General features: G+C 33.5%; 1 protein-coding gene across 10 annotated transcripts in view; it reads left to right on the forward strand.

Annotated features, from left to right (window-relative positions):
* USP34 (ubiquitin specific peptidase 34) overlaps positions 1–13220 on the forward strand; it is a 236077-nt gene that overhangs the window by 165904 nt on the left and 56953 nt on the right. For 9 of the 10 annotated variants that reach the window (XR_009054694.1, XM_057741862.1, XM_057741863.1 and 6 more), the window contains 6 exons: positions 329–481; positions 1429–1533; positions 3393–3448; positions 3546–3666; positions 9822–10005; positions 10925–11085. Coding sequence is in view for 9 of the 10 variants with exons in the window: in XM_057741862.1 (XP_057597845.1) it covers positions 329–481; positions 1429–1533; positions 3393–3448; positions 3546–3666; positions 9822–10005; positions 10925–11085 (780 nt within the window). In the remaining variant the exon portion in view is untranslated. The remainder of the gene's footprint in view (positions 1–328; positions 482–1428; positions 1534–3392; positions 3449–3545; positions 3667–9821; positions 10006–10924; positions 11086–13220) is intronic. The other variant, XM_057741861.1, reaches the window with a different exon arrangement.

Below are 13220 nucleotides of genomic sequence, written 5' to 3' on the forward strand. Positions count from 1 at the left end.
TTTTCCTGTTACTTCATCATGTAAATAAATTATTGTGAATATCCTCTTCTCAATACTTTTTGTATTTGTCTGTTCTCATATTTATTTGGTTTGTTTTTATGACCATAATTGGGAATTTCTAAAATGTTTTTACATATTAGTGTATACTTTGGGGTACTTCATTTGATCATGTGTTATTTACATGAATAAGTATGTGATCAGGACATTGCATTTTAAAATGTGTTACTAAAGAAGCCATCTAACATGTTATTTCTGCCAACATATTAACCTTAAGATTAACTTTCTAATACTAACTCAGACTGTCTTTGGAACTTGCTTTTTCATTTAGACTGCAGTCCGACATGAGTCTTGCAATGGTCTTTATAAGTTATCTCTGTCAGGGCTGGATGGAGGAGACTCAATCAATCGCTCTTTTCTGCTACTAGCTGCCTCAACATTGTTGAAATTTCTTCCTGATGCTCAAGCACTCAGACCTATCAGGGTAAGATTTTACTGTGTTCAGGAGCAGTTTCATTTCTGCGGTTTCTTTTGCCCCAAGTTTGTCATTGTATTATCCTTGCAAGTAATTTTGATTACCTCTTTACTATCTATAGTTTTCACCAGGAGGATGGTAGTTATATATATTAGTTCTTAAAGTGACAGAATTGTGACATAATGTGTCCATGCTATACCTAGGGATAGATTCTGTGTGCTTAGGTTCAACTTTGTGGAATCTCTCATGGATATTCTGTTTTGGAAATAATATTTGTCCTTATTAGGTTCTGAGCCTTGTGTAAATAATAAGTTGAATGATAGAAATATCATAAATGTAGCTTTCTTCTTATTCAGTCAGTTGTTTTGTTTTTATCTTTATGATACTCAGAATTTTCAGTTTTCTTCTTTGCTCCCATATATATACTAGCCTTATGAAAGCCTTCTGCCACATAATAAATTCAGGGCCCATTAATAAGTAAATTTTACTAATCCCAGAAATATTGCAGAATTTACATTTTTCTTCTCCATATTTGCCATCTGTCATCGACTATGTAAGAAATGTAATGTGTTCTTTATTTTTCAGATTTCAAAACTATAATAGACATGTATATACTCATTTTCTATAGATTTCTTTTGTTTCCATATTTTCATTGAACTTTTAGTTGACACTGCATTATTTAGCATTATAAATTATTCATATCTTTTTCCAAGTAGGTTACAAGGAATTTGAGAGTAGTGTTTTTCTGAAACTTCTCTTATTTTTCACTTTGTATGTAGTTGTTCTAATTTTATGGAAACTAGGAGTATTCTCTCTATTTTTTGGGGTTAAATTTTGAATACTATTTAGTTTGTAGGGATTTAATTTTTTTATAAAGCCCGTCGTTTTTAAAATGTATTATAATTTTATTTCCCCCTTTTAAATTCTTTTCACAAAGTTTAAATTTTTTTTAATAGATAGATGATTATGAAGAAGAACCAGTGTTAAAACCTGGATGTAAAGAATATTTTTGGTTGTTGTGCAAATTAGTTGACAACATACATATAAAGGATGCTAGTCAGGTATGTTCAGAAAATTATACATTAACTTGTTAATAGAGATGAATTATGTACATGTATGTTCATGAATTGATAGGTCATTAATATTAAGAGCATTTTAATCAATCTTTAATGAGTTGAAAATGTCATAATTTTTCTACTGTATTTGTACCTTTCTGTTCTGCTCTCATTCCTTTCTTCTTTTTACTTTGATCTTAGTTGAAATGTCTTCATTTGGTACTTATAAGCAGTTTCCTGTGTCTTCTAAGTAAGATTTGTGGTTGTAAAATCTTACTTGGAATGTGAAATTTAGACTTTAAATGTACAGCTTTTTATAATAACAAGTGGATTCTGAGAATATAAAATAAAGTTGCAATTCAAATAGAAATAACTTTAAGCTAAAGAAACACTATCAGTTTGCTGATCTTCTCATTTTCTTATATGAGACTAAAATGATACTTCTATCCAAACAAAGAAATATTTTAAACAAGTTGATTTCAGAGACAAACTTGCCAGATAAAAACTTTTTATTTTTTCTTTTTATAAATTTAATAAGCTAAAATTCATTTAATTGATCGAAGAAAAAAATGAGAAACTCTTGAAAAAGATTCCAATATTTAGGAAGCCTTTTCTGTCAATTTTTTTTCATGTAGTTCAAAGTCCAATATATATACTTAATTTTTTAAGAATCCTATAGTATTCGAACTTCCTACTTTTAGGGAACAGTTTATATCTGAATTCTTATTCTACTTTTCATTTGTGAAATAATTATAAAAATCAATGTTGAGCATATTTTAAGTTTTTCTTCCGGTTTTATTTAGTTATAATTGGCATATAGCACTGTGTAAGTTTAAGGTATATAGCATATAATGACTTGACTTACATACATCATGAAATGATTACCACAATAAGTATAGTAAACATCATCTCATATTGACATAAAATTAAAGAAATGGGAAAAAGTATTTTTTCCTTGTGATGAGCACTTTACTCTCTCAACAACTTTTATATATATATATAAAGCATTCATCAGTGTGAATTATAGGTATCATGTTGTGCATTACATCCCTAGTACTTATTTATCTTATGTTTTCTGACTACCAATTCCAGTTCTCCTTCCCCCCAGAACATGTTTTAATGTATTTGACTTTATCCATAAAATATTGATTCCAGATAGACATTGATTTTTTTTTAAACCTATCCTTGTGCATTTAAAGTAGGAACCTAATATTTCTTACTTGCTAGTCAAAGTAATTTTCCTTCTTAGTAATCTGAGTTTCTTTGAGAATCCTCTTTGGGGGCGGGGGAGGGGGGTGGCGTGCCACAAGGCTTGTTCCCTGACCAGGGATTGAACCCACACCCTTGGCAGTGAAAGTATGGGTTCCTAACCACTGGACTGCCAGGGAATTCCCAGGAATCCTCTTAAGTTCTATTTTATGAAATCTGTTTTAGTTTTGTGCTCAGTTATAATGAGAATTAAAGCTCTCTGAAATGAACTGTGCATTTAAGTTTATTTCTGAAGGTGATATTAGAAACAAACCTTGGTGAGTGTATGATATGTGAATTATATCTCAATAAAATTGTTAAAGAAAAAATAAACAGTGTTGTCTTGTTAAATTACTGTGACTCTCATAATTTATTACCAACACTTCATTGATTCTTTATTGAAGGACTTTATGTAAACATCATAAAGATGTTTTTATCATATAAATATGATTTTATTGACATGTATAAATAAAGAATAGTTATAATTTAATTGGCATGTTAATGAATTCGGAGAACCAAATTCTTGTTACCCGAAAGGATTTTTTTGTTTTAATAATCTCTGAAATACTAAACATAAAAATCTGTATTTGAATTTTGTATTTTCTCTTTGTATTAAGACAACACTCCTCGACCTGGATGCTTTGGCACGACATTTGGCTGACTGTATTCGAAGGTAAAATTTGATGTGAAGTCGACAGTTATATTGTTGAGAAAAGATGAAGAACATAATTTTATGAACTGTCTTGTTTTGCTTGTATTCTATTTTGTAGCAGGGAGATCCTTGATCATCAAGATGGTAATATAGAAGACGATGGGCTTACAGGACTCCTAAGGCTTGCAACAAGTGTTATTAAACACAAACCACCCTTTAAATTTTCAAGGGAAGGACAGGTTGGTAGTAAGACATCCAGGTATTTCTTTGAAATAAGATTGAATTTTTTAATATTGTTTCCTTATATGTAGATATGTTATATTTCGTTAAACATGCAAACATAAAATTTACCAGAACTTTATTACTGGCAGGAATAGTGAACTTTGAATAAGATGAATCCTGGAAATACAAATCTTAGCCTTGTTTTTAGGATGCAGAACAAGTTTTAATTACTATGACTGTATATAGAGAGGCAGTCTCTACTTAATAGTAGATTTTTATAGAATGGAATATTTTGAATTAATAACAACACAATGGAATTTATAAATAGTCATTGTAGAGTACTTACTGGTTTCATGTCTTAAAGGCCCATTTGATATAAAATCTATAATTGACTATTTGATAACACCTAATAACTCTACACTGACAAACATCTAATTTCTCTTTATTTTACGTTATTTACCCCATCATTGGTGCTTTCATCATTGCCTTCATTAAGGGAAGTTGGTTATGGTTTGGAGGATTGTTTTCTTGAGGTTACTGATGGTGTTAGGAATCACAGGAATAACTGAAAGGATGGAAGATTGTCCCCATGAGCATAGGCTAAGGGATTCTGAAGATAAACTTAAGTTGACAGTCTTATCTGTCTTAAATCTGTGCTACTACCCCTATTTCACAAAGCCCTGTTTTGTGGGTTTTCTCCTGGATCTCTTAAAATTTTTCCATTACACTCACTGGGAATAACTTGATTTATTCATAGCTTTGCTGGTTGAAGTCTTATATATAAACCAATATGTAGCTTTTATTCCAAAATAGAAATGTATTAATTGATTTTTCTGATAACATTTCATTGTAAAGCAAAAATCGTTTTAAAGAAAGAAAAATTTTAGGTAGTGCTGACAAAGAAGATTCCTGTATATTTTAATTCCACGTGATGTTTTGGTAATGGCCTTCCAGAACTTTCTGTGGCTATATTAAGTACATAGGTAGATAATTTATGTTATGTAGAAACCATTCTATGATTTGTGTTCTTCATTTAAAATGAATCCATCAAAAAAGAGAAAATACATTAAAAAAGTTAAATACATAAAGAGATAAATAATTTAATCTTTATTGACATTTATGTTGTTGATAGTTGTAAAAAGAAAAAACTGCAGGGAGTATCTTTGTATACCTGTTCCATTGTATACTCATATAAATTCTTTTTTTTTTTGGGGGGGGGTACACCAAGTTCAATCATCTGTTTTTATACACATATCCCTGTATTCCCTCCCTTCCTTGAGTCCCCCCCCATATAAATTCTTAAAAGTAAATTTGATTCATTTCGATCAGAATACATAAATTTACAAAAGGTGTATCAGTAAGAATGCCAGTTTCTCAGACATACCCACATTCCTTACATAACTCTTAAGTCCTTGCCACTCTCACTATTGTTTTAGTATTATTTCTTTGGTTATTGTTGAAGATGAGTGCCTTTTCATTTATGTGTTGTCCACGTGTATTAACTTGCAATTTTCTGTTCATAGTCTGCATGTATTCTTTTGTCATTTTTCTTATTTATATTTGAAAGTTCTTTATTTTGAAAATATCAGCTCTTTTCCTGTCACATGTGTGCAGGAAATATTTCCAAAAGTTTTGTCTTCATTATTCAAATTTTTTTAAGACCTTGTTTTTTTCCTTCTCTTTTGTTTATTGATTTATACAGTTGATTATCTTAGGCAAAATTTTTGAGCTCTTGTAAGGTAGATATTGTTATTAGACCCCATTTTGATGATGAAACTGAGGCATATACAGGTTAAACAACTTGCTTCACTGAAGACACTCAGACTCTTGACCCAGCTTCCAAGCAATACTGTCTACACTTGTTAAAACCTAAAACACACTGTTCTATAATTTGCTTTTTTCACCCACCGTATAGATTCTGCATGTTGGTGTATATAGGATTAATTCATTCTTTGAAACAACTGCGTAATATTCTTTTTCTGGAAAAATGTGATATATCTAACTAGCTTCCTAATGACAAGTGTTATCTTATTCTATTATAAGCGGTGTTGGCAGGGAAAATGTTTATACCTCCATCATTTAGGAAATTTGTAGGAAAGAATTCTGGAGTTAGAACTGCTGGTTTATGAGGTTTGTACCTCTATGATTTTGGTCAAAATAACCGTATTGCCCTCAGTGGAAGCTGAGCTGATTTATGGTCCCACCTACAATGTATATGAGCCAAGTGCCTATTTTCCCACACTTAAATTTGGATAAGATATTGAGGTGGGAGAGAGAAATTAATCAAGGATGACTTCTTAGTTTTAAGCCTGAGAAACTAAGTGAATGATAATGCCATTTACTAAGAAAGGGAAAATTCAGGATAGATAAGATGGGGGAGGATGGGGTATCAAAATCAGTAGTTCTATTTTAGACATGTTAAATTTGAAATGTGTTAGGTATCCAGGTGCAGGTGCTTAACGCAGTTGCTGTTGGTGTATTATTAAGAAGTCTTCCTTATCTCCAAGATATTAAAAATACGTGTTCTGCTGTAATGATTTTACTTTATTAATTTAAAAAATTTTTATTTAGAATTTATCTTGGAGTCACTAAATGTTTTCTGTAAAGAGACTTATAGTAAATATTTTAGGCTTGGCAGGCCACATTTGGTCTCAGTCACCACCATCACCACTACTGCTACTTCCTCTCCTTCCCCACCTCCCTGCTTCCTCTTTCCTCTTCTTCCTCCCTTCTACTTCCTCCTCCCTTCTTCTAATTCCCCTTCAAGAATATAAACCCCACTCTTATCTCTACTACCTTGTATACTGTCTAGCAAATATATGTTGAACAAATGGATGATTAAGACCCTCAGTCCTGATTCTTAAGAACTGATGGTCTAATGGTTCATTTGTTCAGCAGGTAATTATTAAGAAGTCTGCCTTATGCGAAATTTGTATGTACCTTCACAAATAATGACTGCTCATGATGTTTGTAATTCATGGTAAAAAAATAGGAGCCATTAAAGGGATAGAAAAATAGGAGCCATTAAAGGGATGGAAGATCAGATAGTACTGATAGGATTGGGAAAGGCTTTGAAGAAGATAAAGCTTTTGTAACCAGGATAAAGCTTTCTTAAGTAGAAAAGTAAGGGAAACATTTAAGTCACAGAAGAGTATGAATGAAAAATAAAAAATAGTGGTTTCCTAGGAAACCACTAAGTATGCGCAGGATATTGAATAATTAGTTCAGTTTGGCTTGAGTTTGAGGAAATATAGAGGGAGGTAATTTGGGGAAACTAGGTAGCCATCTGTTGTGGTCACAGGAAGTTATTTTTATATGTACAATAAAATAAAAGCATTACTTTTATAATTTAAAAGGGGGGCCTTTGAAGTTTTTGATAACGTTGGAATATGTTTTAACAAAATAAATCTGGTAACAGATTGAGAGGCAGCATCCTTTTTTTTTTTTTTTTTTTGAAGTAGTCTTCAATCTTTTATTGCTCACATATTTTTTAAAGAAATTTGGATTTGTGTGTCCTGTCACAAATTTTTTAATTGTAAGGAATTTCTAGGTTTTTTTCAAGTTTAAATTTGTTTTTAAACTGAAGTATAGTGGATGAACAATACATGTTACAGGTGAACATCATAGTGATTCAGTTTTTAAAAGTTATACTCCATTTATAGTTATAATAAAATATTGGCCACATTCCCTGCATTGTACAGTTTATCCTAGATTTAAGTATTTTTAAAGGATATTATTTCCAGAGTACTGTTGACATTGTTAAAACAATTTATTTCCTGTGACTACATGGTATTATCTTAAATTTCTTCCATATTTAATTATCATTACATTGTGTGTATTTGGACATGGGCAATCAAAGCAATGTAAGCATACTTTGAATTTTACCAAATAAGTGTGAAAGATTAGAAATGAAATTTTATTGAAGATACATGCATTAACAAGAGGAATATGTGGCTCTTAAAATTAATTCATATAGTTATAGATGGATATTCCTTATTAAGCTAGAATGATCATGTGTTCATTCTCTTCCTACTTTATATTTCTATGGATATGTTATGAGAAACCTTATTTACGTATTGTTTACAGTAGGAATGGAAGGAGTTTTAACAATGTTATTTAACTCTGAGTTTCTTCTGAATTACATGTCAAAGATCACACTCTGATCTATTGTCAGAAATTATTTTTAATATTGTCTCAGGTATCAGTTTGAGGTTGTTCTTTCTGTGTACCGAAATGGCTGTACCATTATTTATCAAATGGAAATGTTAATATATATATTACTCTTTCACTTAAGGACACCTGCTTTCCTGGTAAACTCGGAGTGAGGAAAATAAAAATATTGTTCATTTCAGCATGCTTTTACCACTGTAATGTTTCAATAAGATACTTTTATCACAGGTTTTAAATATATTTTGCCAAAACTTTGTAGCAGTGGATATTTAGCTGATTCAGTTTTTAGATCTAAACTGATTAGCAAAGATGGTTCATTGTTAAACTAGTTATTAGCTAGTTCTGTTTCTGTTTGAGTGAGTGACTTTATTTTCCAGTTCATGTAAATGTGTTACTCTGTGTCTCCAAGAGAGTCATCTTACCTCTGAATTATAGAATAAGACATAATCTTACTGTCAGTCTGTCAACTATATAAAATAAGCCTCTGTTCACCTTCTGTATTTCTTAGCCAAATGTACTTTCCTTTGCCAAGTCAGGAACTATGCACTGGACTTTCTTTGACAATAGTGAGATGGAGGCGGTAAGGTCATTAATGGGAAAATATTCCAAATTGTCCTTCATTTGATATCTATGTCAGAGGTTCCCAAGACCACTCCCACATTCAGTGATTCACTTGAAGGACACAAAGGATGCAGCATATAATTGTATTCATGACAAAGATTTATTACAGCAAAATAATAGATAAGGAAATCGGCAAAAGAAAAAGCATGGGGCCAAGTGTGGTGGAAACCAGGTGCACCCCTTCTAAGAGTCCCCTTCCAATGGAGTTGCATAGGACGTGCTTAATTCCCCCAGCAATTAGTGTGGCAACATTTGTGAGATGTTGTCTACCAGGGATGCTCTCTTCAGCCTAGGAGTCCAGGGATTTTATCAGGGGTGGGTCATGTAGGCACATAATACCTGCATAACTGACCGCAATCACTGAAATTCCAGACTCCCAGATGGAAAGCAGGTATTCTGCATAAACCAAATACAAATTGGTGCAGAGCCACTTTTATCAGTTACGGAAAGTTTTATAACAGAGGAGGGGACTGTTGACCATTCAAGTATTCAGATGACACCCAGGAGCCAACCTTACAATGTAACCTTTCTAAGGATAGCAGAATCTCAGTCTTAACAATATTACTTCTTTTCTGCACAATACCCCAGGAGGTTTTATACCCCAGAACAATGTACTGTTGTAGTACTTGAGATTGAGATGGATGAGGGAGATAACTTTCTTTGGAATAGTAGCAAAGGACCAATTAAAGAACAAGTGGGAAAGGTAACCCTTTCTCAGGCAGATTAAATTTAGGGAAAAGTATATCTAGAATGTATTTTACATGGTAAAGTCTTTTACCTCAGTTTGAACTTCACTGGTGTTGAAGTTAAGAGCTTGGTGTTTTAAATCCTGACTACAGCACCTGCCAGATGTGACTCCAGGCAAGATTTCTTAACCTTTGGTTTGTTTGTTTGTTTTGTTTTGAGGCCTTTGAATAGAATCTGGCACTTTGTAAGTGCTCACTATGAGTAAGTAGCTGCTCTTGCTGCTGTTACTGCTACAACTATTATAATTATTAGAGTGAAATAAGGAGAAAGTTAAGTAAATGCAGAGGTAGTCAAGATACGGAGTAATGAGTCCTGAGCTAAAATGTTTGGTCACTTAATGAAGTGGAAAATAATAGCATTGTAGATGGGACTCTAAGAATGAGCTATCAGGTATCAAGAGGGAGAGAAGAGTAAAGGTGAGTTCCTCCCCCCATTCCATTTTCTCTGAGAGAAATGAACATTGGGAATACGTTCAGATAGTGGTATATGATGCTCCTTTAAGTTTTTAAACAGTCTTAATAAGTTGTAGATTGTCATATACTCCAGTTTACTCTGTATAACTTATTCATTTTATTTGGAATATAACTAATTTCCAAGTTTAGGTAATATACTTGGTCTTTCTTTTTTTTTCCAGGAATTTTTAAGAGATATCTTCAATCTCCTGTTTTTGTTGCCTAGTCTAAAAGATAGACAACAGCCAAAGTGCAAATCACATTCTTCAAGAGCTGCTGCTTATGATTTGTTAGTGGAGATGGTAAAGGGATCTGTTGAAAACTACCGATTAATACATAACTGGGTTATGGCACAACACATGCAGTGTAAGCATTCTTCTTTTCCTTTAATCTTCCAAAATTTTGTTGGTAGAAATGAGATTTTGGAGGGCATGATTTTTTTTTTTTTTTTTTTTGGTGGCACACGGGCTTAGTTGCTCTGTGGCATGTGGGATCTTCCTGGAGCAGGGATCGAACCTATGTCCCCTGCATTGGCCGGCAGATTGTTAACCACTGCGCCACCTAGGAAGCCCTGGAGGGCATGATTTAAAGAAAGAATTCACCATTCATATATTTTAACATTATAAACTTGTTGCGAGGATGTTTGTTTATTTACTTATTTATTGGCTGCATTGGGTCTTCGTTGCTGCGTGCAGGCTTTCTCTAGTTGTGGTGAGCAGGGGCTACTCTTCGTTGTGGTGTGTGGGCTTCTCATTGCGGTGGCTTCTCTTGTTGCAGAGCATAGGCTCTAGGCATGCAGGCTTCAGTAGTTGTGGCACGTGGGCTCAGTAGTTGTGGCTTGCAGGCTCAGTAGTTGTGGCACATGGGCTTAGTTGCTCCGCAGCATGTGGGATCTTCCCCAAACCAAGGATTGAACCCATGTCGCCTGCATTGGCAGGCGGATTCTCAACCACTGCGCCACCAAGGAAGCCCCACTAGGACATACTGAAGTTAAAAAGTAAATATTGGTTTTTGAAAAAAAAAAGTTGTGATGGACTTTTTTAGAGATATGTGAAATACTTTGTCATTTTGGGGTTAAATAATTTAGTGGCAGTTAAAGTAAAGTTTTGACAGTTCTTTGAATATTTAGGAATGTGTTAGTTTTACTATGTGTTCTTACCGATTTTAAAAATTACCATGTGATTTATGTATATGTAATAGATGTAGTGGCTGTTAATGAAAGCAGAATACATTATGTTTAATAGTTTGTTTGGGGGGGCATCCTTTTCTCCCTTTTTTTCAGCAGCTCATGCACCTTATAAATGGGACTACTGGCCTCATGAAGATGTCCGTGCTGAGTGCAGATTTGTTGGCCTGACTAACCTTGGAGCTACTTGTTACTTGGCTTCTACTATTCAGCAACTTTATATGATACCTGAGGCAAGACAGGCTGTCTTTACAGCTAAGGTACAGTTTTCTTTGCTTTAAAAATTAAAACTATAAAATAAAATTTTAAAATTTTGTTGATAAATCCTGATTCAATTTAGTAAAATATTGTTTGAGAAAATAAGTTGTCAATATTGACAGAAGTTGATATTACTAGGTAACGTATATTTTAATTATTTTTAACATTTCAGTTGATTACTTCAAATAGTGTAGTATAATTTCTTTTTTTACATATAAATTTATTTATTTATTTATTTAATTGGCTGTGTTGGGTCTTTTTTGCTGTGTGTGGGCTTTCTTTTAGTTGCAGTGAGTGGGGGCTACTCTTCGTTGTGGTGCGTGGGCTCCTCAGTGCCGTGGCTGCTCTTGCTGTAGAGCATGGGCTCTGCCGTGGCTTCTCTTGCTGTGGAGCATGGGCTCTAGGCACATGGGCTTCAGTAGTTGTGGCACATGGGCTCAATAGTTGTGGCTCACAGGCTCTGAAGCGCAGGCTCAGTAGTTGTGGTGTATGGGCTTAGTTGCTCCACGGCATGTGGGATCTTCCTGGAGCAGGGATCTTCCTGGAGCAGGGATCGAACCCGTGGACCCCTGCATTGGCAGGCAGATTCTTAACCACTGCGCCACCTAGGAAGCCCCTGTAGTATCATTTCCTTATCAAAGAGAAACACAGTTGTGGAATATACAAACTCAGTGTATCAAATGAACATGATATTTTCAGTAAAGATAAATACACATTTTAATTATATAGAAAATAAACAAAGTAGGAAATTATTACCAGAATCACTGAACTTGTTTCTTTTTTGTTTATCCTGAAGTAAATTTGATTGTGGCCTAGTTTGAGTAAGCTCTGCTCTATGTTATTTTTGTTAACTTGTTCATTGTAGTTTCCATTCTTTGTTTAGTTTACCATGGGCTATTTTTCAGTTTGCCTTCTGTGCTGCTTTTATAATTTTTTGGCAGACTTTCTTTATGCTTGCACTTAGGTTTTTGTTTTCTTCTATCATGTCATCTTGATGTTCTTCCATTCCCCCCACCCCCCAACGAAGTATTGCAGTTCTTTATATCTCTTCAGTGAATCCTTACCGTGTTTAAGTTATGCTTCAAGATCTCCAAAATTACAATATACTCAAGTGGGTTTGGTTTTTTTGGCTTTAGATTGATGTTTTTAAGTTTATCATCTGATTATGATTAGAAATAGTTGCGTAATTGATTTCATTTAGCATGTGAAAATTTTTGTGACTAAATTTGGTTGCCCCTGTCTGTATAATTTTATAGAACCACTTATCAAAGAAGCATGTTTTCAGTGATTTTCTTTTTCGGTGGTGACTTGACCACACATTGTAGTTTCTCTTCTTTGTATTAATGATCATCTTTTAGTCATTAGCACTGTCAGGAATTAGTATGTAGCAACAGAAAGAACAGTCAGATGTGCTAACTATGAATGAGTCTCAGAGATAGTATTTTTAGTTAAAAACTAAATTTAGATTTGTCTCTACATAAGGAATTCTTACAGAATAGAATTTGACATGACTTTGGAAAGTATTCTAGTCAGATGTGCACTTAATTGTTTACCTGAAAATGTTATTTTTAGTATTTCATTTTCTGATTTTTCACGGAAAGATTAAAGAAAACTTGATACATTTTAATTGTGGTAGAATATACACAGTATAAAATTTATCCTGTTAACCATTTGTAATTGTACAGTTCTGTGGCATTAAATATATTCACATTGTAACCATCACCACCATCAATCTCCAGAATGTTTTCACCTACCCCAACTGAAACTCTCTACCTGTCAAATACTTTGCTCCCCATTCTCCCTTCACCCATACCCCTTGCAACCACTGTTCTATGAAGTGTTTCATAGAATACTATTCATATAGTATCCCTATGAATTTGACTAGTCTAAGTACCCCATATAAGTGGAATCATACAATATTATGTGACTGGCTTATTTCACTTAGCATAATGTCTTGAAGATTCATCCACTTCCTCAAAATTATGACAGGTAGTAATTTGTAATGAGGATATTAACTGTTTCATTGGTTATTTTTAAAATTTTAATGAGATAGAGTATATCTAACAAGTGCCTGGCATGAATGTGAAACTCTCCTGTAAGGCTGGTGTTCAGGACCAAGTCTCTAGTGGATGAGTCT

The sequence above is a fragment of the Hippopotamus amphibius genome, chromosome 7 (genome assembly GCF_030028045.1).
Source record: "Hippopotamus amphibius kiboko isolate mHipAmp2 chromosome 7, mHipAmp2.hap2, whole genome shotgun sequence".
In the NCBI taxonomy this organism is placed as follows: Eukaryota; Metazoa; Chordata; class Mammalia; order Artiodactyla; family Hippopotamidae; genus Hippopotamus; species Hippopotamus amphibius.